Source organism: Sturnus vulgaris, chromosome 1, assembly GCF_052056855.1.
Source record: "Sturnus vulgaris isolate bStuVul1 chromosome 1, bStuVul1.hap1, whole genome shotgun sequence".
NCBI lineage: Eukaryota > Metazoa > Chordata > Aves > Passeriformes > Sturnidae > Sturnus > Sturnus vulgaris.
The window spans coordinates 31,851,019-31,878,969 of NC_142243.1; the positions used below are offsets into that span (position 1 = coordinate 31,851,019).

The window sequence follows — 27,951 nt, forward strand, 5'->3', positions numbered from 1 at the left end:
CAGATTTCCTCCTTGCTCATTTAAATCATGATTGAAAATGGTGATCTAACACAGAGATGGAAATTTATCTTCCCCACTGGATGACACTAAGCAACTGCTGCAGCACACTATTAGGTCTGGCTTTTACACTAACACAACTCTTTCCTGGAGCAGCTTGGATACACCTCTTTCCATACCTCCTGCAAGTCCCTGAGCCCCAGCCATCTGTCCCTAGTCCATACCAACTATTTATTTTTCTTTTTTTAATATTTTTCTTTTAAATTCCCACCACCTCTACCCAAGATGAAATCATCTGTTGGTAAGTCCTGTAACCCATGGCTGCTTCCCCATGACACTGGGCTTACCTGGGGCCCCTGCACTGCATCAGGATTATCCCCTTCATTCCAGCCAGACCCTGCAGCCCTACAGAAGATTTTCCCTTCTGCTGCCAACTCTACCATATTAACTCTTAGGAAACTGGCTTAGCACAGCCATCATTTCCTGGTTTCCAGAGCTTCAGCAGGAGTGAGGTTCTTCCCCTCCTTGGGATATTGACACTAGTCCTTCACCATGAGGACTACTGCTCCACACCAGAGCTAGAAGCTGAGGACTCCCAGCCAAGAAAACTTGCAGATTCACTCTTCTTTCTGAAATTCTTGCTTGTAGGGTTAGAAAGATTTGTAGAGACCATCTGCCCTTAAGATAAGGTTGTTATAAATTTTCTCTGCCAAGTCCAGGTGCATCAGTCCTACAAACTGCAGAAAGCCACACAGGGGGAGAGCTTTTCCCTTACCTGTTAGATTGTCAGAAGGAAAAGCATTGTTCCTCATTTTGCACTTGGGTAACAGCCATAGCACAGCCAGACAAGAATGAAAACTCAGAAAAAGAAAACTATAATCCTCCAGGTAGAGGGTGGTAGGTAAAAAAGCAGGTGCCAAGCCACTACAGCTGGGGGAACGGACATCTTATTTGAAGAATGGCATTTGAAAAACCAAACAACACCACAAAACAAACAATACACAGAAAAGCCAGCAGAGCTTTGCCTCCTCAGTTCTTCCCCAAGATGACCCCTCCTCTCTTGATTTTGGCTGATGCTGCTGCTAGGTCAGTCCACAGCTCCCTCAGTCAGCATGAGTGTGTGGTGTGATCTTACCCGTGGCAGGGCTCATAAGGGGTCATGTTTGTTGTTTATGTCCCTCAAGTTAATTTGAGCATTAATCTCAGTCTTTTTCGGCAAGCCTGCCAACTGGACAAAATTTTTTCCAGTCTTGTGCATAAGTGTCTCCATAGATCCCTTGCTCCATCAAATACATGTGTTTGGTAAATCCTTGGCAACATTTGGGATAAGGCTGTAAATCTTTAAAAATATTGCACCCACTGAAGTAAATAGGCTTTTAAGCCAGACATGAATGAGAGAAGAATTAGATCTTTCCTGGTTTCTAAGCCTGTTATGTTTCATGTTGCAAATTAATTACCTTAGCATGAGACATTTATTTTAAATCACGAAGTCATGTAATCCATTTCAAATCAGCATCGGGTTTTTTCAGTTGTGAGGAAAATAATTAAGAACTGTTTTAAGGCTGCATGGAGCTACCATCTAGCCTAGTGAGATACTGGTTTTGGTCTATTTTTTTTTAACATAATAAATAAATCCACATTGTAAAAGTAAATTAATATAGACAGTAGGCGACTGCATTAAAAAGTTCCTTTTTTTGCCATTCTCCCCCCTCCCAACAACCATGATTACCAAGACAAGGCAGATTTGCAGACAACCCATTCAGTCTTCAGAATACCCTGAGTTTGTCAGGAAGTGAGGTATCATATTATTCAAACCCTGTACCAGATCCAAAGCCAAAATTTAAACCACATTTTTGCAATGTACTGTAAAGAATTATCCTGGCCCACAGCTATATTAAACGCTATTATTTGTTTAGTAATAAAAACTTGCAGCAAGGGGAAATGAAGATTAAGCCAAGTATCCTTGAAGACATTCTAGCTGGATTCAATGCACTGATAAGAAATAAACTTGAGATGATGGTGAAAGAAATCCTGTTTCATTGAGCACTACTAATGCTAAAAGTTTAAGCCTTCATTGGAAACAAGGGGCTCATTAAGGAAAACAAAAGTTTTTGTAGATAGGTCTAACATGAGCCATAGTTTCACTTGTGTCACTATCTTGTACAATCACCGAGCTGAAGTGGTGCCTGAACTCCCTGCACCCTCCAAGCTTTTTAGGTTTACTTTAAACAGATTTTGGTTCATGCTGGGAGTCCAAAGCTTTCTGCCATATTCACTGCCTGAAATGCCAGGACCACACTCAGAAGAATTCTGCACTGCTGAATTCAGTCAGTCAAGAAGTAGCAAAACTATTTAAAAGAAGCAATGCGTATTTTTAACTGCGATCTGCACATTAAAGCATTGCTCATATTACCATGCATGAACTGGACAGCCACCATCCAGCCAGGGTTTCCCCTTCCCATGAACCCAGGTTAATCCAAGCTGCTCCCCTTTAGTGTAACTGCTGCATTATGTGGGAATCACTCGTTTCACTAGATGAACCAAGGGCATGGCCCTTTCTGGGACACAGCCCATGCAGCTCTACCTCTTTTCCCCACAGTCAGCCCCAGAAATTGTGTGGATGCCCTCCATCCATCTAGCTGAGATGGTCCTCTCCTGTTGGATGAAAATCTAAGAATGACCACCTCATCTAAATTTCCATTTTAGGGACCACCTCATTTCGATACCTGAAACTCGAAGACAGCTGGTTCTTACACAATGGTCAGTACCTTAAGTGAGATGCCACTAAAATAATTTCAATTAGTACTACCCATTCCACTTCTTGGCTCTCAAATTTAGTACTTTTCATCACTATTGTCTTCTAACTGGGAATCTTCTTGGACTACTAGAAGTCACTAAAAGGACCGTGCATATCAGAAGTTTTTCCAACATGAGAGCCTAGCTAGCAACAAGGGAGTAGAAATCACAGAAGCAGAGAAGGAGCATTTTCTGGCAGGCTGGCTATAAGGCATTTTACAAGCAGGAACTGGTTTGACATATTTCTGAACATGGCATGAACTTTTTGTTTTTGCAAAATCTGACTGGCCACAATGCCAAAAAAAGCAATCTGCCACCTTTTATTCAGAACAGACAGCCAAAATCGGGAATAAACATAAGGAACAGATTGTGAAGCTATGTAAGCAGGAATTTTGCTGGTCATTCACAAGCAGCAATCATAGGTATTCAATGCTGCAACACTGTACGACCACCAAAAAGTATATGTATAGAAACACTTCCACTTCAAAAATCATAGCTGTGACACAGCAGCCACATAGGTACTCAAAACCCATAGAAGTTGCCCATGAAATCAGTGGAAGATGCAGGTACTCATCAGCTCTGGTTTATAAAGGCACTGCTCTCAGATTCCATGACAGCTGCCAGAAAAACAGGTTGTGTAAACACAAAGATCACTTATTTTTCCATCATGTTTAACTAACAAACAAACCAGAGATGGAGCCAGATACAACAGAATGAGGACTTGACCTACTTTTGTTTCTGGCCTGAAGGAGCTCAGTACACTCTAGTAACAAAATATTTGGCACCTTAAGGAATTAAATTTCCCATTCAGTTTAACATTCAGAAGCTGTGGAGCCTGGTACTTAAAGCTTGAGAGTCTGAGATGGTCAAGGGAACTCCAATTAAATCTTTCCATAAGAATCTAACAGCAGGGGAACCAACAAATTCTAACTCTCTTGTTCCAAGAAACTACAAATCTCTACAAGTATTCAAACCTGCAGTGAAGAAGAAACCATTTTTATTTTAACAAGCATGGCTTCCTAGTTAACAAGTGATGCTATTTGCATTATGACAACCTTAAAACTGTAAAAGAAGCTATTAAGAATAACTAGAAGCTTCAACACCTCGCAAAACTACCACTGACTTGCCAGATCTTCGAACATCATATGGTGCCAATTGCACTTTTTCTTCCCTCACTGAGTGTTTGGTCCATCTCCAGAGGCAGAATAGTTTGACTGCTTTGGACACTGTGTCCCTGCCAACACAGCATGGCAGAAGCAGGAAGCTTTCAACACAGTGGGAAGACCAACCATTTTCTCCACAGGGCAAAACAATCCCACAATGTTACACACCATGAAGTAAAATTTTTAGTTGTCAAAAAAATGCATCATTAATGAGTGTAAGAAATTAAGCATCAGTGAAGGTGTATTTCAAGGCACTGAGGTTACCATCTTCAAAAGAAGTGTAATTAGCTGGTAGATTTTTTCAGATAATGCTGTTGTCCCATAGTGCCCTTCTCAAGATTGTATGTGCTGCACATGTATGGTTCTAATTTCACAGATATAAAATCATTTTGTAAAAACACTGGCAAATCCTTCTTCACCCCCCCCAAATCACATCCTCTTTTGGCTGCAGGACAGCTTCTCAAAAATCATCTACTTCTTAACAAGCTGGGCAAATCGGGGCAAAGCCACTTGCAACTACACACATTATAGATGTACAGACATTACTAGCTCTGGGTAGATCAGACGTAACAGTTGCACGAGCTAATCCTATCAAACCCAGACATCCAAAGGAGCCCAACTTCACCAAGTAAGAGTCAAAGTACCTGGAAACATAGGACAGTTTTTCCTCTTCCTTGTCTTTCTCATCTATGCTCAGGGCATCAAATGAAGGCCCTCAATGAAGTAATTTTTCATTTTAAATTACTTTTCTTTCCTGCCAAAAGCACAATACAGTTATTTCTTCTCTTACTTCTATGCAACATAGAAGATGTCTTCTTTACTCTTATTATTTAAGAAAATGACTGGAGAATAAAGAAGGAATCTTTCTCTTGACCACAACATCTTCTAAGGAGAAAGTTTTCCATTGGCATGTTCCTCACCTGCAACAAAAAGCTTCAAGAGATGGCAAAAAAGAATAAAGGAAAGCAACCTATCAGCCTAACCGTATAAGATTCTCTTTTGTAATCAGAAAAAGGTAGTTTGATTTCTTGGTTTTGTTTACTGTATGAAACTACCTTTTCTTTGTTTTTTGTTGGTTTTGAGGTTTTTTTTGTTTATTAATTTTCTTTCCCCCCCTCCTCCTAGAAGCCTGTATGCATATCACATAACCTGAAAAATTATTGTGAGGCTAAAGAAAAGCTAGAAAGAGTGCTTTTTTGAAGGCAGAGATTCAAGAAGATACAATGGATATCCAAAAAGGCCAGCAGACAAAGCAGTCCCACTGCAAGCAGAGGAGCATCTCTTCACCTTAGCTAAGTTTTGAAAGGCAAAAGTTCATATATCTCTTCCATGGCCTTACAGATGAAGGAGAGCAGCTGCTGTGATCTCCTCTTATGGAGAAAAGCTGTTTACTTCTCACCTCACTTTGTTTGAGTTTACCTGCCATGAGACACAATTAATTCTACTACCCTGTTTCAGGGCATTCAAGGGCAGGATGAGGTCTCCACAGGTTAGCCCTTCTTCCCCCATGCCCTTGAGATGCCAAATTTCAGACCCAGAGGCTGCAAAAGAAATGCAGTTGGATGTACAATTAAACATGCAAAGTTCCAATTTTAAAAGGAAGGGTGCAACCCACTTCACCCCAGTAGGTGGGCCAGGTATATTAATTGCATGACTGTACACAGTTGGACTTTAAGATAAGGATTTCTTGTTTGTGTGAAGCCTTAAAGCTTTCAGTGTTGCATGAGAACAAACTTCTATTCTTGAGAGACAAGTATGTGCATATTCTCCCCACAGTTCAGAAGACAGAAGCAACAACTCCATCAAAACAGCTTTGAGCAGTACAACACTACATCTGAAGCAATTTGGCTGGGATACTTGTTAAAACTTTTTTTTTTTTTTTATGGCAACATTTTCTGGAAAACATAAGCATGGGTGATATTCCCTTTTGCAGAACCTTACTCTCCTCCTCATAGAAATCCCAGCACTTTGTGCAGGTGCTCAGGTCATGACATTTGTTACAAATGGCAGTGGGCAGACTAACAAAGCTCTTTGCAACCATGTCAGAGCTGCAACACACACAGGCATTTCAGTGCACAGCTAAGGAGAAAGATTTAAGGATGAACAGAAAGTGGTGGTTTTTCCTGGCCCAAAAGCAGCTGGACAAGACATCAGGTACAAGTAGGCACAGAAAGGTTACTGGTCCTTGATATGGTCACACAAGGGCACAGATCAATAATAAAAAAAAGAGACCATTAGTTTGATCATATCACCAGGATCATAAGAGCAAAATCATTCCCATTTGACAGTAAAAAGAATTTTTAGTTCTTAAAACTTTTAACTGAGATGCTTAAGTCCTACTTTCTCCTCAAGCCATAAAGCATTTCAATGATTCTCACATGTTCTGATTTGTCTAAGGAGCCCAGAGAAAAACCAAATAGATCTTGGATTTTTGCAAGAAGAGAGAGGAAAACTCAAGAACTGAAACACGATATGCAATTCCATTGCACCCCTTTTCAGCAACTGCACAAAATGAGTGCTTTGAACAGGCAAACAGAACTTGGGCTTTGCAAATAAATTATACAATAGCAATATCTAGAATTGTTGCTAGCAATAGGTAAAATACCAAAAATATGAATGGTTAGCCTGCAGTAGTTGTGGTGCTCAGACCCTGTTAGCCACGTGCAGTGGCCATGTGCCCATGTGTGTGTTTCTGTCTGTCACCAGACAAGTACCAAGGACAGCTTGTGCCTTCCTGTGGGGGCTCCACTGCCAGGACAAAGAATAAAGCAGCTCCCAGATTATTAGTGAGACACAATCTGCATCTCATTAGATTAAATTAGATAAATTGTACATCAGTGTGAACCATCATGGAGTAAGGTCTCTGAGTCACAAGGAAATCATTCTCCTGAACGTGACCCAGTCCAAGGGACTAAATGAAACTAGTGTTTGATAACATCACCATTCCCTAAGTTTGTGATACCAGAGTGTACCTGAAGCAGCAGGAAAACAGTGTTTATGCTCTTATCAAATGTCTTAAAGGTTTGCATGAAGAAGGATAGGATGAAGCATCACACACATGTTAACACAACTAAACCTATGTAACTACTCAGTCCCAAGCTCCTGGGTACAGAATGTTTTAGGAACATTTGGCTCCAGCTGTATGTATGAGCATTCAGACCTGTCACTAAGCTCTGGCACTGGAACAAAATCCTAGATCTGTCTACAATACAGGTTTTTCCTCTTTATACCCATGTAAAAAAGTAGCAACAGGAATGTGATAGATAATTGTTTCAATAATTAAGATGACCCTTCAGTTTCTTTGGGAACAAGTCCTGCACAAGGCCACACCTTGTCACTAGAAAGTAGTACATACGAATTATCAGCTCCATATGGGAACCCTACTGCAAATGCCCAGACTCACCCACCTAATTCTTCTGACCCAAGGGAGAGCCCCAGGCATGTTCATCCCCACAACGAGGTGAAGAAAATACAAAGATTTTACAACAAGAGCTTCAAACCCACCCTCAGGCACAGCACAGGGGTGTCCCAAGGCTCACTGTATGGCTTGCAAGCACAGACTTCAGACACTTGGATGCCAAGAGGCCCTTGTGATGGTGCAGCTGAAACTGCTGAGGAATTCACCTCTACTCAAACAGGAGACAGGGAAGAGCCAGCCCTGGGGGCAAAATTTGCACTACAAAAAAATAAGCAGGACAGCACCAGGATACACTTCTTTACACCCTGATGCCAGCAGTGTTTTCAGAAAGGATTTCCAATTGCCTGAAAGAGACATCCCCAATGCCCACTAATCCCTGCTCCCAAGCATAAAAGGACATGCACTGAAAGCAAGGTAATGGGACTTGGGTTGTCCAAATGCTTTTGTCAAAATAAGGAACTTGGTAACAAACAGCTCATAGGTAAATGGACAAAATCTCCTTGAGAGTTCTTCATTAATTTTTTTTCTAAGACCTTCTTTCCCCAAAGCCCCTTTTAGTTACACATTTCATATCCGTTTTTAAATCCCTCATGACCTCTCCTAGTTCTCTCCCTCTGGTTACCTTTAGCCTTTCAAATTGTATCAATTTCTCCTTCAAAATATAGCTGGACATTTTTTTCTCTACTTCTGCATGCCCTAACCTATTTAATCAGTGTCTGAAAAACTGTTCTACTAGAGGAAAAAATATCATGGGAGAATAAAACTCAAAAGTTACATAAAATTAATTCATACACAAGCAAGACTTAGAAGTGTTTAAAATGGAAACTGATGCATCCATTCAAGGAATAGACTCATACTTTTCCTTGTTTTCTCTCCTCAGAAAGCAACAAGCTTTCTCCAAGTAATTTGACTCACCTGAAGCTCACAGAACCACCTGCTCTTTTCCAAATACCAGCACATCTAAGTACAAACAGGTAAGATGGTTCCACTTGTTCGTACATTTGCTTTAGAAGCCCTTAGTATCTGCCTCAGGGGCTGTATTGGTACCACCCCCAAACCTCTACAAAATCTGTTGGAGTTCACCCCTCTGAATCTGTGAGTTTATCCCTTCTTTCTGCATGTTAGCTTGTCACACACACCTAGACTGCATGGAATGAGAGCCATTTCAGAGGACTGAGCACAAACAGAAGCAAGAGAGTTCAGACAGTGGTCCTTCCAGCTGCACAGTTTATACACTTTTACACAATGACATTTGTTTCTTGATGCTTTTTTCCAGATGTTGCCATTATCCTATTTCCAGAAACCTGGAAACTGCCAGAGATCTTAGCAGGCCAAAAAAGGTGCATTTGGGGGAGTAAAGGTGCACTAGCAACAGAGGGACAGACAGGAGTAACCAGCAAATTCAGCACTGTTTAGGTGCATATTTAAAGCAAAAGCAAAAAGAATCACAATGGGGGGGTGGGGGAAGTGGGAAAAAAATGAAAATAAACCAAGTGATGAACAGAACTGTGGGCTTACAGTATGAATCTCAAGAATAGCAAAGTAGTCTGCCAATCTGGAGTAAAGAGAAAGGAAAAGCCACACTTTCAATTACCAATAAAGACAGTTTTTTACTTTTAACAAACCACATATAGTATCTCTTAAGAAAAACATTGAGGCAATTCAATACCAGAGATGGCATTTTATATAATACAGTGAAGCAGAAACCTGTATTGTTTAGTTTAGTCTGCCAATCTAATTGAAGTGCAGAAGGACTGCAAGGGAGAGAATTTGTTTGTCATAAATGGAGGCTCTGCTATTGACAGTAAAATAACTGAGCATAAACATATTTCTATTGTAGCTTTCATTGAAGCACATTTTTCTGATAAAGCAACTATTATACTCAATATATTTCATAATAGATTCATAACACCAAAGTTGTTCATTCTCACAAACAATGCTACAAGAGAGGAATTTTTCCTGCTCCATGCAGTGACTCTCTCTTGGCTTCTTCCTCTGGGAAAAATATTTAGACCACAACTACCCTCTAGTACAATGTAACTTGAGTTATTTGATAAAGTTTAGTGGTGTTGTGCCACTTTTTCACTTTTCTAGTTCATGAAGAGTCTCAAACTTAGCTCTCTAGATGTCACTGTTGGGCAAAGAAGGGGATGAAGTCAAACACAGCAGAGTTTGTAAAGCTCTGTCATCTACTTCTAAGAGACTTGTTAGAATTGTTTAGAAAATTCACTTTGCATTGAGTTGATAACAAGCACCAGCACCACAAACAGGGAAGAGATGAAAAAAAAAATCACCTTCTCTGTGTCATGAGGTTGTCTTTTCTTGAAAGTAAAACACCATCTCAGTTCCATATAGACTCTGGAGCTTTCTGGTACAACGAATGACCTTCTGCTCCATAGAAAAATACCTCACTTATGTTTACTAATCAGCACAGAATTTGAGTAAGATTCTATTAAAATTTTTCAGATACTTTTTAGAGAGCAAAGTGGCAAGTAAATCACAGCTTTCTGGAAATTAATCCATGCAATTTACATCCTATATATTTAGCAGTATTTCATTTCAACGGGGCATTTATAAAATTGCTGCATTCAAACAAACATTTTGGCTACATATAGATCCCCATGTCATGACAAGAGATAATTTCTTTTCCTTCCATATCACAAGGAATAAAATTGCAGACTAGCATTATTAATTGCCAACTCCAGCAATTCTGAAATGCTATTATAAGTGAGATTCTTTCTGCAATAATTCAAATTCTATATAAAATAAAATCTAACACTTTTCTAAGCAGCACTATTTTCCAGTTTCACTGAGCATTTCACTAGAAAAGCAACTAATGCCTGCTCCCAACTGCAGCCACACAAAATACTTTTCTGTGTGCAAGCAGGAAGACAGAAAACATTTAGAAAAATGACAGAACACAGCTAGCAAAGCACCCTTCCCAGATTTTCCAGGTAACTTGGGAAAAAATGCAGCATTTTTCTTAGTTTTGAACAGCAGCATTGCACAGATTAGAATCATCATCCACTAACCATCCAAAAGCAGAGCTTCCCTTACCCCAAATGGTGGATATGAAGCAGCAGCAGCAGCGGAGGCAACACTCACTGCGGGAGGTGGTATTCCTGAAGAAGAAGGTGGGAACAGACCCAAGGCATTCAGATTTAATCCAGGAATTAAATGTGCTTGAAGCTGCAATGGCAGAAGAGTTAAGATTTAGAGTCCTGGTTATTAACTTGAATGAAATCCTAGTTGGCATATGCTATTAACCTTTTGGGATGTTATTAAAAAAAAAAAAGTCCTCTCCATTACCCAAAGGACTCTCCTTCAAACCTGTTTCCTAGGCATACCTATAGACCAATAACATTAAAAACACATAATAGGAAAGGCAGATGAGGATCACTTGTTACAACTTAATCAGCAAAACACATTTCAAATTTTATAGCAAGATATTCAGATAATTGTACAATTTATGTTCAGAGTGAACAAATTCATCAGCAAAATAATAGTTTTGTCCTTATACTAAAAGGACAGCCCTGTAGAAACAGAGAAAGATGATAAACAAAGCCCTGCTTTAATTACACGGGGAGGAACATGTATGTGACACTATCACCCCATCTTCCCCTCCCCTGCAAAAGATGAAGTGAGATACCTCCAGCAATTGCTGGGAAAGGATTAACTATAAAGTTCCATGTCCCTTGCTTGACCACACCTGAGAATAGTGACATCATCATGTGGTAGGAAGCATTCGTTGTCTGATACAAAACTTGTCAGCACCCTTTTCCTTTCTCCAGATTATTACTCAAAAACATGAATATGCTTTAGAAATATCTCAGCTAGAGAGACAGACAGTATCTCAGGTCATTAAGATAAGTCAATCACAAGACACCAAAACCCTCAAAACTTCACTGCCTCAGAAACTACCTTAATAATCACTACAAATTAAACTTGAAAGCTACACAGTAACAGAGGTAGTTTTTGACTTTCCATACCTCTGTCAAATAGCAATGCAGTCTCTAACTCACCCCATGCTCCTGCTTGTTATATGAAACAAAAATACACCACTATTGAATACTTTGTTCCTCATGTGTAGCTCACGTACTGCAGTTTGCTTTATTTGGGGTAGCCAGGGGGGAAAACTGGGGAGAATATTCTCTCCCCTTGGTAGGGCAAGAATGAAGAACAGACATTTCTAGAAAGTCAGGATGACTGTAAACTGAAAAAATATTTCCACTCTAACTCTAGACCATGAGATTTGGATACACACGCACATAAAGCTTTTCCTATCAAAAATCTCAATCACTTCTCAATATGCATTAGTAACACTTTGGCAAACCAATGAGGTATATTGTTTTCATTATATAATCACCAGTCATCTTCAAACAGCTTAATGCCTTTATCATCTATATCAAGAAAAAAAACTTTAATAAAGCCTCCTTAAATTAAATAATAAAAAGGAGAGATCCTTCTTGCATACATTATTATGCTATTTATGTGAAGACTGAATCACTATTTAAAAAACATGCAAGCCGGAGCATATAAACCACAACAGCACAAGCAGGTTCTTGCAAGAAGAAAAAAAGTTCTTGCAACAGGAAAAAAGTTAAATCCTCATTCATTTCCTAAAAGTTCTCAGTTGCCCCACTCAAAAATAAACCAGAAAAAGCCTCCATTAAAATAGCACACAGAAATAAATCATGAAAATTCTTGCCCACATTCCAACAATTAAATAAAAGAGGCAAGAGAGAGGCTGCAATAGAAAAATCTGATGTGATATTATGAAAAGAAAAATTATCATAAGGGCAGTGAGACAGGGCACAGGCTACCCAGAGACACTATGGGCTTTCTTTCCATGGAAATATTAAGAAGACAAGTCCCTACACAACCTCGTTTAACTTGGAAGTGGGGCCTACATTGAGCAAACACACTGCTGGGCTAGGTGACCTCTAGGGGTCCCTCACACCCAAAATCCTCCTGTGGTTTTAGTCCCAGAAAGAGCCCACACCCTAAGAAAACTCACATTCATAGCAGCAATATCATTTTCATAGGACTCCCTGATTTTCTTCATAATTTCTTCCTCAGCCTTGGCACAAGTTTCAATACTGCCTTTAACTGTAATGGTCCTTTCCGGATTATAGAGTGTCAAGTCCTGCAATCTGCAAATGACACAGAGCACAGTTAATTAGCAAACAAAGAAGATAATCCAGATTTATCATTTGAGTGCAACAACATCCAAGCATGTTGAGTTTGCCCTCCAAAGACCGTAGTATCAATTCATAGCAGGGCTCAAATACAGTTCTCAGATAATCCAGGGAAACTCCATCCTCGTAGGAAACACAACAAAACCCCTCCCAGCGAGGTTTGGCACGGGATGGCTGAGGCAGACTTGGGTGCTGCACAGAATGGAGCCACCCTGCTGTGGATGAGGGCACAGAGCTGCAGAGGGTGTGGGCAGTGCAGCAATGTCCCACTCCACACCAGCACTGCCAACAGGGACAGAGAGGGCTTCAGACACTCCTTTTACACATCCCATCCCAGAAACACGCCCTAAGAAACTTTCTTTCCTTGAGAGCCGTAGTGTGCTCCTCAAGGAAATGGGAGGAAAGCCCAGCCTCAGTGAAACTGCAGGAGAGCCTCCAAACCCTCAAAATGGGAAAAAGAAAAGCTGTGTGCAGGTTCAACATTTGCTGCTCAACACTAGTAACTCCTCAGGGGAAATGAGAGGGTGGCAGCATTAAACCAGTGCTTTATTTGGCAACAAATGCTAACCTACTGTGATAACATGGATTAAACACACTGGGAAGCCATGGCATATCCATGCACCGAGAAAAGGCACGGGGGGAAGGAAGACAAAGTCCAGAGCAAGAGGCAGGAGTGAGGAAGCCCATGGCAGCAAGGAGAGAGGAGGAGGCAGCACACAAGGCTTTGCCTTCCTGCACATCTCAGCCAAGCTGTGGCAGGCACAAAACACATCCACTAAGCAGTCCATAACTTTCCAGTGCACAAGCACTGAAGTACTGCCTCAGGAAGGAAAGTGGTGGAAAACATCCCAGAGAAGAGAGGAAACACCTTCCCAAACCACCTGCCTTACTTTAAATTTACTGACAACCTTACCAAGAAGCCTGAATGAAGGGATCATGAGAAAGACTAATTAGATATAACAAAATCAATGGGCATATATGCTCTCATTTATATATTGATTACACCAGATGACTTCAGGGGTCTATTTTAGGCATAGTATGACAAAAACAATCTTGAGGCTAAGATTTCAATGCAAATAAACCATTAACTCACTAAATTAAAAGATGCTTTGTAGCTGTTTACAGACAATGTGTTATTTGTGTTATCATCAATAAAGACAAGTGGATTTCATGGAATGAAGACCATTTTTTCATGTACTCTCCCCACATTTTTTTCCCATTTTAGCATTAATAGTCTGTGTACTGTTTGCAGACAAAACGTTTATGCAAACACATTCAAGAGAACATGCTGGCCTTACAAAATCTATTCTTGTAGAACATTTATTTAGGTGCATTTTCTCTATTTGATTTGTTTCTCTTCCTCAGTCTAATTCCATAAACACACACCTTTAAGGAAGGTCTCAGGTGCTTTCATCCAAATTTGTTTTCCTCTTCTTGAAGAGGCACATTTACTCCCAGATTTCTTGTCCTCATTTGAGCTATTTCCTGCAGTACTTTTTTTGTCTCCTGCATGAATTTACACCTCTTCATACATCCTCGTGTGTCTTCCAAACCTTTTCCCTTTCCTACAGCCTGTAAGCCTAATTCTCACCCTTTCTGGCTAAAGCCAACTCCAGGATGCCTTCAAATACTTGCAAGTTCATGCCAGAGCATTCATTATTCAGAACAGGAGGTTCTCTGAAGATATTACTCCAGGGTAAAACTACTATTGACTGCCAAGCTTTTACAGAGATATTAATCTAATCAGTGATTTACAGATTTCCAGTAAAGGTGAAAACTCCTGTTTAATCTCAGTTAAATTTGAACAGATCTCAGTTACCCTCACAAACTCAGACCAAAAGTTATTACTTTGCAGCAGACTAGCCAATGTATTGTAATTTGGCTGTTAGTGGTCAAGAGGAACAGAACTGCTACTAAAGATATCATTTTCAGTATTCATTTGCTCTATTTCTTTCCCTCCAGTCCAAAAATTCAATATATACCAGAAACTAAAACATCACTAATTTCACTCATCTTCACACACAGCTCAGAACTGATCCACACTTAAAGTTTCAAACATTCATCATTGCATATGGTATAATATACTAAAAACAACTGGCACTTAAAATATAGTCTAACACAGGCTCCACATAGCCCATGTTATTTTTAGGCTTGCTCTTGACTGAGTTTACAATGAAGACACTCTGTTTACATAAAATTTAACTGAGCTTAAGTAACAGTTTAATCCATATGATGGAAAGGCCTCTGAAGGGTTGTTCTCAGCCTTCAACACACAGGATATTTTTCTAAGAACTCTGTACCTGAATGTCCCCTAGCAGCATTGCTGCCATTTGACATCTCACCGAAAGATTTGGCCACAAAAAACTTACGGCGATATTGTGATTTTAGTATCCGTGTCCTGCTCAATTTTCTTCAGGTTTCTTCCTTCTTTGCCAATAAGTCGGCCAACAAAGTTGTTATGTGCCAGTATCTTCAAGGGAATTTCTTCTGTACTGTAATGGAAGTTATACCTAGTGAGACTTTTGGAGATCAGAGTACAAGCTTTTATGCATGTTATGGATTAATTTTATTTTCATAGAGAAGTGCACAACTCCTACTTGCATGTTTTCATTGGGTGCAGTCCAGCTGCAATGGGCTTTTCAGCACTATCACCTAAAGCTTAATTGAGACATACCTTGACCTAAATAAAGCTCAGACTGAAGCAGTGAAAGCTGTTGGGAGGAAAGGAATACATCTTAAAGCTTTTAGTGAGGGCTCACAACTTGTTATGGTCATTCTGACTAAAAGCTGTCAGTTGCTCAAGAAACTTCCATATTTATTCCAGTCCACCTCAAAATCACAGCCAGACAACAACTAAAATCATAGAAGGATGCTGGAACTAATTAAGCAAGTAGATTGTCCTGAAAGGTAAAATCTCTTTCTTTACCTGGATATGTGTAACAGCAAATATTCACTTGTTAACAGCTTTAAAGACTGCTTCTTTAACTAGAGCCAGTGAGAATTCAGAATTTTTAATGCTTCCACAATGAAATGCTTTTTACTCACAATTTAGTATCTTGAGCTTCCTTTTGCATGATCTCCATAATAATTTTACAAGCTGTTGAGCAGCCTTCAGGAGTTGAGTGGATGGTAATTGGTTTCTCAGCAGCACCTGCATTCTCTTTACGATGAATATCAATTCTTGAAAGAAAGAAAAACACTAACTGTAACCACATACTCTATGGTAAGCCTTGTGTATTTCCAACTCTCGTGAAACTAATTTATTTTGAGATAACAGTGACTATATATTAGTAGTCTAATTTTGCAAAGTTCACAACTACTTAAACATATCCTAAATACAAGTTTGTGTGTTATGAAGAGCCTCTCCTATCCTAATTTTACCAGTTAAACACCACCTTTGTGGACACTGAGATCTCCTTTTCTCAGTCAACTCCCATCAAGATATTCAGGGGAGTTGTTAGACAGACAATGTGGCAAACCCCTGAAGACAACATCTCATCAAGCTTTTCTAGTGCTCCATCTCCAGCCCCACTGCTCCACTTAGAATGATTGTGCAGCTACAGACAGTAAGGCTTTGTCCCATCTTATTTTAAATACCTCAGCAGCAGAGTTTCTCAGCACTACTCTGCTAGCAAGTAGCATGGTAGTACTTTGCATCCCCACACAAGATTAGTTTCTTATGCTTTTCCAGCCTGATTTTGTCCTGATATTACCTTTACTGTACCCTCTACTACCCTGAAACTACTAGCCTTGTTCTACAACAGCTATACATAGCTCTAAGAATTTAACAAAAATTAATTATGACGTGCATAAAGACAATGCCTCAGATATTACTTTTCCCTGCCAATAACTGCAGCTCACATATTTTTTCCACCTCTGCTTTTTGTTTTTGACCCTCTTCCACACCTAACAGCAGTTTCCTGACTGAAACATGCTGCTTTTCAAGAAGCCCCTTTACTTTTGCAGCTCTTTCAAGTACTGAAAATTTATTTTGTTTCACAATGCAGCATTTTCCAAGAAACCCATGGCAATCCTTGGTGGAACTGAAAGCAGATGAAATTTGCTTTTTTTTAATCCCCAAACCAATGAAAACATCAAAGTCACATATCTGTAAAGTTAGCAACCTGCAATTATTTCTGCTCTACCCACCCTTCTTTTAGATATAAAAGCTTTCCTTATGCCAATCTTCCAGGATTTTTATAGTACAAGAATTAGATGTTTTATATATCACCTGAAAAATCGGTTACCCATAGAAAGATTACAACCAAGTCCTGTCAGGACACCACAAATCTCTTCAAGCTGTGTTGTTCAACACACTAAATAGTCTCCTGGGTTATATCGTGCTAATGAGAGGTAGGAAGGAACATCATGATAATCCTGGGTTTGGGGAGGGTGGAAGCCTGTTTGTTGGGGGTTGGGGTGTAATTAAAGAGGAGTCCCTTATCCTCATTAACTGCTCTCAAAACTGAGGCTCCCACCCACCCACCCTCATTCCCCTCACAGACAGAGTTCATTCCCAGGTCCTGCCTGCTGCAACTGCAGAACTCCTACCAGGGGCTGCTGAAGGCAGCATTTTAATTCTCTGCTTTTAGGGGTATCCTAGCAAAACTCTTGGAGTAAGAGCCCCACGACCCTCTGCATCTGTGCTGAGCTCTTCCTTGTGGGTAGGGATTTAACAGGCACTGGAAACAATCTCTTCCAGCATCTCCAGACCCCAGGGCTCTAAGCTTCTTAGGTCACTTAGCAGCTTGCTTTTCGCCTCCCATGCATTTCCTTAATCTGTGTTTTGGTGTGGTCTGCAACTTGATAGCAACGAATGTATTCTTCAGAAACACAGGGGGGTAAGGTGTAAGAAGTAGTGAGGGGAGATAAAAAGGTTCCTCGTTTAGGGATTTTTTTTTTCCCCCCCCACATCTTGAATTGACAACATATACAAATCCTAAAAATGTACTAATTAACCTAAAACTAGAATAAACACTTGGGTACATCACCACACTGACGGTATGTCGCCCAGAACAACATATTACAGCGCTTTCAGTTTCACTTTTTGTGCCAGAACCATATTAGTACATCTGTAAGCAAAACTCTCCAGCAGAGTACCACCCTGATAGCACTCCTCTTTTAAAGAGGGATAAAAAAATCAGCTAGTATTTGAATATGTGTCAAGAACAATATCCAGTTCTTAAATAAATCTCACAAAATATTTCCCGTTCTCAGTTATCTTCATTTGCTCTCTGACCATGCAGATCAGCAATGAAGTTTTTCAAATTCCTCTTTACACAAGCAACGATGACGCAATACCAAAGCTATTAATATTTTGTGAAATAACTTACTTGGACTGTGTCTGCTTGGTAATGTTCCTGATTGTTGCTCCTTCCTTCCCAATAATGGCTCCTACGAACTGAGTGGGAACCAGCATCCGTAGGGGAACGTCCGACTGCGGTTTCTGCCGTGTGGTTGCGCCGGGTGACCCTTGCCTGGGAGGACCCCTCTGGCCAAATCCACGTCTTCCCTGGGGATGCTGTTGTGGAGGTTGCTGGGCTGCCATCTCATCAGGGATGTATGCAACTTTCAAGGAATAGTTTTCAAGCTGAAACCCGTTCAGTTTTTCTATTGCTCTGTTTGTTTGGAAAGGGGAGGAGAGAGGAGATTAAAAAAAACCCCACGAGCACACACAGGGCCTTATGAAATGACAAGTTATTCAGATGCAGAATTCTATCCTTTCTAACTCGCATGGTGAAACTAAAAACTCATTCCAAGATGAAAAGTTACATTTTAAATCCTTCAGCCAATATTTTGATTACACAGAGTCACCATATTAAGAACTACAAGTTAGTTCTTGCTTGTTCTGGGCTTCTATGCACTTTAAAGGTTTTTCTGGTCCAACCCTATCAGCAAAACCTCACAGGAGACAGAGCTTATACACTCAAAAGCATTCTTTTGCCTGATTTAATTTAAATCAATTTCCCAAATAGAATTAAAGCTGCACCAGAGGGAAAACTTTTTAGCTGCTATCACAGCACCTTCATTAGGGTTTTTGCCAGCACAGCTATTTGGCTGGAGTTTTTGCAATAACTGATATAGCTGCGACAGGAATGAAAAAAACCCCATTTATATGAAAGAAGAGAGCACCTTCACCTCAGCAGGAAAGTAAGCACTCAAAGCCAGTCAATGGCATCTGAAATGCCCCTTAGACTGCAACAGCACCTTGCAACTTACTAATTAATCGTGTTGTAGGTAGGTTTAAAAGTTAACAAGGAAATTAAAACCCCATGTCTATGTTAAACTCTCCATAAAATTGAAGTTGTTAGAAGGCATTTAAAATGTTGTTTCAACTTCCCTTGTCCTTTCAGTTAAGCATCGCAGGGGGACACTGCCCAAATATACACAACCCTCTCACACCATGGTCTCTCACACTGAAAACCTCCCAGTCACTCAACATTGCCTCAACTCAGTTCCTCTTCCTAACCAAGGACAAGTCTGCAGGCCAACCTGACCTGCTCTTGGCTCTCCACTTCACAGGAGGAATACAACTTAAAAATGAAAGATTTCCAGAAGGCAGAATACTTTCCACTCACAGAGTAGAGTCAATATAACTAAATATCCAGCGAGCAGCAGGAATAGCTAAGCTACATGCAATACATCAGTAAACTAGTAGTATAAAATAAACACATTTGCCCGAAAAAGGCATTTCAGGTTTTGCTACCACAGGCACTACTATTGAGATTATCAGTAATATACTGATAGGTAGGTACTGATAGGTATGACTGTAATACACATTGATTTGGGATAGTTTATAAAAGCCAGACTTGAAATTGGACAGTAGATTACTGACCAATTTTCTTTAAAAACAAAATTTTAATTAAAGGCAGGAGGGAGGGAGTCTCCATCTTTTATTAAAGGACTCACCAATATTTTCATTAAAAAGCTCCAACAACCATATGCTCTGGAGCAAGGTCTCTGAATTCAGAAATAATTAACCCAGCCCCTCCATTCACGCACATTTGCAGGACTTTACTGCCAGTTTACCAAACTTCAGCCTCAGCAACACTTTTATTCCTGCCTCTACTACAGAGATAAAGGATTATGATAGCCTGTTTGCCTAGATTTTCAAGGACAGACAGTGAAAAATACTATTTTTCTCCTGGGTGTCCCATTTGACAGTCTGGGTCACAAGCAGCTGTTGAAGCCCAGATAAGAAGTGAGATTTGGGTACTGAGGGTAACAGGTCTCTCTTTTCCCAGGGGTTGAGCCAGCATCCTCAAAATACTCCAGCTGGACAGTAAAGAGCTTATGACAAAACAAGTAATATATGTCTTTGGAACAATATTTAATAAGGGCTGATAATAAATAAGGCCCAAGGCAATGTCAATGAACAAAGAAAGCAAAATATTGAATAAATGATCACTGTTCATTAAATACTTCCGTTAACCAAATTAGACACAGGTCCTTTGGGAACTGGGCAGGAGTAATTATTCCCATAACAGAAGAATCCTTTACATCAAGTGGCAAACAAGCTGGATTAAAATTTGGTGTGGTTATTTCAGACCTGACACTTTTAAACTTTTACTCCATGGACTTTGAAGAGCACTTTATTACATGATAAAACATGTTTACAAAACAGTAAGAGCAGACTAGTGAGATTTGCGTTTCTATGGATTTGTCTCAGTTTTTAAGTTTCTGCATAGATTTGCAATGTCTGAAAGGCATTTCACTAAAGTCTCTCTCTCTCTGGACAACCTATTTGGAAAAGGGGTCTGGGACCTCTCCTTTTAATACACCCTGGACACGCTAATTTCTTGCTGGTTGCAAATATCAAAAACCTCTGTTTCTAGGTTGAGTTTCACTGAAATCAACCAGAAAACTGAATTGCTACCAGGAAGGGAAACGGCACTACCAGACTGTCCAGTTGCACAATCCCAGTTTCTTTTGGAATCGAACATGAAGATGTTGGAGAGATGAATATCAACAATTTTGCAAATGCGCTGATAGGCTCCAGATTAACATCCATCCCAACTCATTTCCCTCCACACATTTTTGACAAGTTCAGACATTGCTTCTTTCCCAAAATGCATCAGCGTCCTCTGGCTTTAAAACATCTTTGACCAGAATCCCAGCATTAACACCAAACCCGACAGCAAATCAGTGCACCAGACTTCTCACTCTTCCTTAGAAGTGGTTAGGAAAGGAAAGACTGGGCTTACTGTTTGCAACCAGGCTTCATACCTATCATGGTTTCACAACAAACATTTTACAGCAACAAATATATACATACACACACACACACACATATGTACCATACTTTTCCTGGAAAGAAGATTGGAATTTTTCTTCTTAATAACAATTTATAAATTGTTAAATTGTTCCATATGTCTATGAGTACCTTAAATTCAATGCAAACTGAGAAAAGTTCATTTACCATTGTGGAAAATTAATTATGTCAGCAGTGAACAATCTCTGCCACCAAAGCCATATGATGACATGGAAAAATAACACACTAATTCGCCCTGTGAATCACTGAGTTCTCCATATTTTATAGCCTGACTTGTTTTAGAATTTGACTTGTTCAAGTGATGGGAAGTCAGAATAAGAATCAGTAATTAAATGCTGATCTCTCAAGCCTTTTGTGGAACTGATATTTCCTTGGTACGTAGTCCCATATTCTACACGAATTTGGGTACACACAGTGAAATGCCAAGATAGCTGACTTGCAGTGGATGTAGCACATACACAGTTCTATTGAATTTCCTACAGAGGAAAGAAAGAAACCTAGCTTTTCAAATGTCCCTTTGGCTGTTGATTCCGGCCTTCACATTCCAATATTTGACGGTTTTCCCTAGGTTTTTGAAGTATTGTCATAGTCTTTTTTCCAACTGTTCTGGACCCATTTTTCTCAATTTTGCAGCACAAAACATAGGGCTAGAATAAGGCAATGTGATGATTCAGCAACCCTTCAGCACCATAACAAGTTCAATTTTAGAGGCATCTAGGCACTGTTTTGGGGGCTGGAGAGACAGATGTGGAAGAAAACCCATGAAGAGACAAGTGGTTAAGAATTGCCTTCTAGATGGGTGCAGAATTCCTTAAAACAGCATCTAGGACAGCACTTGCTATCAGGAGGACCAGCCTTGCTCTCAGGGGTAGTCTGAGCCTCAGCTAAAAGCAAGTGACTGGTTCATCCCAGCACTAGGGACATGGTTTCAGGCAAAGCTATCCTCACTCATTGCTGCAGTCCACCAAACACAGGTCACACCGAGCTCCTTCTGTAAAGCACACACTCTTCACTGCCTGACCACCTCCAGAGCACAGCAATCCCACCTCTGCCTTCCCAGGTGCTGGGGGGGTCTCCTTCCACAACCACAGGTTAATAAAGGCCATGCAGACTACCTCTGTCAGGGAGCACTGCTGTAACAGCCCACAAACCGTCTTTTACACGGAGGCTGAAAGCCTTAAGTGTCACTCAGTGAGGACAAAGATGGAGAAGTCACATAACTGTCCCATTAAGAGGTGCCCTCCTCCCTGAAGTCATCCTTTAAAATTTTTATTTAGTAGAAACTGAAAATGTTTCCATTTCACATACCAGCAAGAGCTGGTACACAGAAATCTCTTAGCTTAGTACAGAATTTTTTAATAAAATGAATTCATTAAGAGACTGCAGCAACTACTGTCTATGTACTGATAAGATGGATAGCAGCCTGGCTTATGTTCATGTGACACCTGCTCAGAAGCAAGAGTTCTGACATAAAAATGAAACCTTTAAACAAGTATTCTGTAAAATTCTGTAAATTAGTCACCTGAGTTTTTCCCATCAAAATGACATCTCACTGCTGTCCTCTCATGAGCTCCCTACAAGAGGATGCTTGCCCAGCCTTCTCCCTTTTGATGCTACAGGAGGTTAAACAGCCTAGACAAATGATTACAGTAAAAGCACAGAGTTCTGTGCTGGAAATCATTCTTCCAATGATAGCACGATGACACTAAGCACTAGAAGGAGAGCATATTTCACTCCCACATGCAGCTTTTACATACACCACTTTTCTTCTTTCTTCCCTGAACAGATAGAATTGCATACGAGAAGACAGACATGCATGGCAAATTTTCTTTGGCATATTTTTTTATGATAAATAGAAATATAGGTTACATCAGTACTTCTGAAAAATAAAACCAGAACAAAATCTAAGCTGTCCCAAAATGGCATGTAAAAGTATTAGTTATGTGATCAAGGATACATGTGCACACACAGATGTGTGCTTCATTTCAATAATTTTTTGGTGTGTATTCTGATTAAGAGGTGATCACTAGTGGACTTTCAAAATGGATAGAGCTAAATCTTGTAGCATGTACTACACTCCTACACCCTGGAACCTTTTGGGGAGGGAAAGAGAAGGAGGTACAACTTTTGAAGATAGCAGCTCTAATTTAGGTGGCAGCATGTCACAAGGACACAGTCAGCATGTCCTGCTGGTTTCAGTCAGGGACTGATATGGGGAGAAGGGGGTTGTCTTTTGGCAAGCATGTCCCAGGTTGCCTCAGCACCTGCATGCAGTTGGTTGGGTTGTGCAGGGTAAGCCACAGGCTCCAGGCTCTGTCCCTCGTCCTCTCCTCTTTTCCAAATATTTCACAACCCACCACAACATTCAATAATTACACGTTTTGTAAAGCCCTCTCCAGTTTTTGGGAAGGTGAGCAGCAGGGGCAGTTTAAGAGCTGAAGCAAATCCCTCCTCCTTCCAAGTGCTTGCAGGAGAGGGGAGGGATGTGGTGTCAGACCTGGTAGTGCCAGCCTTCTCTTTGCTACTCACAGTTCTAGAAAGCAAAGGGTAGTTTTCCAAGGCACATGCATTGCTCTGCACACCCCTCCACAATGCTCCTGGGCTGCCAAAAATGTACCTGATCTGCCATGCTGGCTTCCTTTCTGGCCACACTGGCCAGAAGCAGCATCCTGCTTTTCTGACAAGACAGGCTATGCCTCTCCAGCTAGGAAAGAGGCACCACTACAGCAGGTCAAAGACACAGACCTCTGTCCCAGCTAGAAGTCAGGAACTGTGCACTTCTCAGATTTTGAGTGCTGTGTGCTCTAAGACTTCTTTCTCAAAAAGGCTACAGCAATCTTCAGTGTTTTTTCATTTTCCAAGTTAATATTGGATGCAGACCTGAATTGAACATGCCACAGCTGTATTACCAGCCTAGAGGAAAAAACTTCTGCCACAACTACTTAGGTTTGCAAGACAGGAGGCAGCTCAGTTTCCCAGCTGGGCGGAACCACAAGTTTTATGCAAAAGTACTGTCCTCCAAGCAATGCATACCACACCTGCTTAGAACTGCTTATCAAAAGTATCTCCAGATTGTGTTACAGCACCCTCACCACACACTGCCAGTACACACTCCAACAGTCACGGCAATATCCAGATATCCAGCAGGGAAGTAGCCAACTTTGCATGTTCTGTCAGCCAATACTACTGTGAGGTTAGTGTGTGCATTGCAAAAAGTACAAGAGGTGCTGTTAGAACTAGGGACCTGCTGTATGTAGCAGCATAGAAATCTTAACATAATGGTGTTAGATCCAAAAGTCATGGCAAAGAGCACCATTTACCCTAAAGAGCTAAATTCCAAACTACAAAGCTTGTTACCGGCTGCTGACTCTTTACAACCCTAAACAGCTTTTGATAAAGTCAGTTCTTGTTACTGCATGTCCTTCACAGGATGCCCAGCACTGCCTTTATCAGCTATCAGCACCTGCACGCTGCTCCCTCTCCACTGCCACTGCTGTCCCCCACTGCCAGTTCCAAGCAGCAAAGCTAGGTCATGTCTGGGAAAAACATTTCAGTGAAACAGCACTGCAGTCACTGTGGAAAACCCACACACATGCAGGTCCCATAGTGAGCCTTCATTCCAGTTCCTCACAGATTTTTTCACCTAAAAATACCTTGTTCTAGCAACTTCTCCTAGGAGTTTCTAAACAAGGTTGCAAGGTCACCTCCCAAACTCAGACAATCTGAGCTAACATTTTTTGTACATAATATGGACTCATCAGCTTAGAAAACCTGTGTCCATGTGAAACCGTTAACAAATGCAAAACAATGCTCCTCCTCTTGCTCCACATGTTCCAAGGAACCAAAATTGCCATCATTCAACCTGTATTGCTTCAGCTCCCCTACAACATTCGTGCTGCATGCTGATCTGCCTGCTTCCAACTCAAGAGGTTCTTAGTTACTGTCACATGGTTTCTTTTGAAAAAGAAAAAAATTAGACACTTCTTCAGTCTTTGCTTATCCCAGCATTTCCTTGGGATTGACCTTAAAATTTAGCAAGTAGAATTGGGGGAGAAACAGTTTGTTTTCATCTTCAGAAGGGAGTGCACAAGTCCAGGATCCCACATCAGAGAGGAAAACTCAAAAAAATATATCCTGCTTCTTTCCATGATATTTTTAGTACTTCCTTCTCATATTTTTGAAGGAGAAATTGGCACATGTAGTATTAATCAGTAACATGGCACCACAAGTTTCTTTAGAACTAGAACTACAGCCTTTCTTAATTGCTGTCCAACAGAAACAAAAGCAAAAAAATAACCTGAAGATTTTGTTAGAACACTTCAGGTTTTGAGAAAAGTTAAGCAGTGAATTTGAGGAAAACATCATTTCCTTTAGCTCCAGCATACACAGGAGACACCACTGACACAAGTTTCCCATCACATTTGTTTATAATACACTTACAAGTAACCTAATGCTTTGAAAGATTAAATACATGTGTTGCATTCAAGTTATGCACAGATCATAATTACTTAATTATATGTACAAATATTATTTCATTTATAATTTTGAATTAATGCATACCATAAGCACACTCTGCATCTTAACTGCTGGTTTTAGTTTGCCACAAGGTGGCAGAAATTTCAAAGTTAAAACAGAAAAATCGTTGTAGGCTATTCCATGAGTTTGGTTTTGTTTGACCTGCTATGACTAGAAAGAGAAGAAGTATGTTTATGTCACCAGGTTAAAACTTAAGGACCACGCAAGTCCTTTATTTTTTGTTGCAGAGAAGCAAAATTAAACCTTTAACATAGTATATAATACAGATTTTTAAAGGAAAAGTATGCACAAAAAATTATTATGTAAATAATATTTTTAAATTTTAATATCTAGATTAAAAGTTCTCAATTACTAAAGATATAAGCAAGCATAAAATAGGTGGCCTAAATTTCAAAAAGACCAAATAAATTGATTTATGTGTATGGAATACACCGTTTGCATGTTTGGAAGCAGCATTAAATTTTCTAATAAAAAACCCTGTATTCTGGTTAGCAGCTACATTATTTTTTCCCCTTATTTTTGCTATGATTTTTTGTTAAGAAAGACACAAAACAATGAGTGCTGCAAGAGGGTATCACTAAAACACAGCGGAAAAAAAATATATTTAAACAGTAACTCCCATCCTCTCTCACTGGCAAATTAACTTTCTGGTCTCCCCAATAAAATAAATTTCTTCAATTTTTCCCTTTTTTGAAATTATTAATTTACTTTTGACCAAAGTGAAAGAAAAAATTATTAAAAAATCGTTAATTAAGGTGAATTAGACCAGACTTTGCTTTTGAGCATATCACCATTTTAACAATAAATTAAGCCTTGATTTTTAACAAAATCACAGATAAAGTCACAACAACATGAACTCCAAAATGCAAGTTAGGTGACAGAAACAACTATATAAGGTACTTACTGTCTGGCCTGGTCCTTATTGCCATATGTTACATTTACAACTGCAGTCTCCGTGTCAGTGTTCACTAGAAAGGAAAATGCAACAGAAGGAGGGTAAGTTCAGTGTGCACTCATTTCCCACCACAAATTTAAAAGCAAATTTAGAGTAGAAACAATACCTTGCTCACAGTTCTCCACTGTTCCATACTGAGCTAACAAACTATCCAGCACCTATAAGGGGCAAAAGAAATGACAGATTTAAATTGCAAAGCAGATTAATAAAACAAAAAAAGCCTCTAAAAACCACCAGAATTTTTATAATTATTGTAGAAGAATACAGATCATTTAAGACAGCCATTCCAACAAAGAAGAAATTATCATTCCAGGAAGAACAAGCATACATTACTTGTTTTTTCTCTCATATCAGAAAATCTGTATTGAAAATTTCATTAGTGTAAAAATACAATGCAAATTATAACTTCAGGAAGTCACACTGCACTGTATGTTCCAAACTTTGAAAATAAACCTCCAAGTCATCTGTTCTCAGAGTGGGCTAAAGCAGAGGCAGAAAGAATTAGAGAACAGTGACTCCGAAATGAAACTTTCTCCATATATTCCAAGAACATATACCTAACTTTGTCCCTGTTTGGAGCAATTGGGGTTTTTCCTCCCAATACACTTAGGTTGTACATAAAAGTGTTATTATCTTCCTTAGTGGGGAAAAACCCCACTGTGTAGAGAAGGTAACAAGAATAACCAGCCCATGAGGAGCTGTTGCACAATTATTTTGACAGATATCTCAAAGATCCCCCTTCCAGAGGAACCACTCACAACAGCATCTTCACTATTATTTGAAAGACACAATTTTTCCTTCAGTAGAAAGCTAGGTAAATGCATGTGACAAGGGGGGAAAGATCTAAATTAAGTAGTTTTATTGTGCATAGTTTGTTTTATTCTAGTCAAATGGAAGATGAAGAAGGGGGAAGTACACAAACTTCTGGGGAAAAAAAAAAAAATCAGGGTGTCAGAGTACTACAGTAAAAGCATTAACACACCCACAGTTGTACCACATCTAAAATTCATATGGTCTAGAGTTTATTTTTTTCCTGGTGAGAAATAATGTTGCAGAAAATGGTGACTCTGGCAGTAACTAGCACAGACACAAGCACATCATTGTGGTGTATTGCATCCTAATGTTCTAAGAAATTTAACTGATGATGGAAAAGTTCACAATTTACACCAAGAAGCAAAAAAGTAAGCTTGCAATCTCTTCTGTAACCAAAGTGATATTTCTTCAACTAGTCTCTTCAGGGGAAATGTAAGTAAGAAAGGGAGGAAACCCCTTTGGGGAAGGAAGGAAACAAGGAAGCAAAGATAGAAAGAAGGCAGTAGGCATAAAAAAAAGCATCTGTGCCGCTTCCCGTTGCTGGTTATAGCAAAAGGAAGTGTACTGCAATCAAGTGTGCACAAAACCCCAGTCCCTAAAAATGGAAAATTCAGTCTACATCTTCATGAGGTTAAAACTCCTAAATTATAATCTATCAATCTACCACATACTTTTACTACAATGTAAGAGACGTTTTAAGATAAACTGCAGTTTATATGCCCAAACGTGAAGACAATTTATATAAGTGCAATTTCCACTCTCTACCACCTACTAAAGTTTAAACTGCACATAGATATTTCAAA

General features: G+C 39.8%; 1 protein-coding gene across 1 annotated transcript in view; it reads right to left on the reverse strand.

Moving 5' to 3' along the window:
• IGF2BP3 (insulin like growth factor 2 mRNA binding protein 3) overlaps positions 1-27,951 on the reverse strand; it is a 111,238-nt gene that overhangs the window by 16,167 nt on the left and 67,120 nt on the right. Inside the window, exons 4-10 of the mRNA XM_014894347.2 lie at positions 26,442-26,493; positions 26,285-26,348; positions 17,906-18,190; positions 15,618-15,752; positions 14,942-15,064; positions 12,392-12,527; positions 10,432-10,563 (exon numbers count right to left, since the gene is read on the reverse strand). Of these exons, the coding sequence (XP_014749833.1) occupies positions 10,432-10,563; positions 12,392-12,527; positions 14,942-15,064; positions 15,618-15,752; positions 17,906-18,190; positions 26,285-26,348; positions 26,442-26,493 (927 nt within the window). The remainder of the gene's footprint in view (positions 1-10,431; positions 10,564-12,391; positions 12,528-14,941; positions 15,065-15,617; positions 15,753-17,905; positions 18,191-26,284; positions 26,349-26,441; positions 26,494-27,951) is intronic.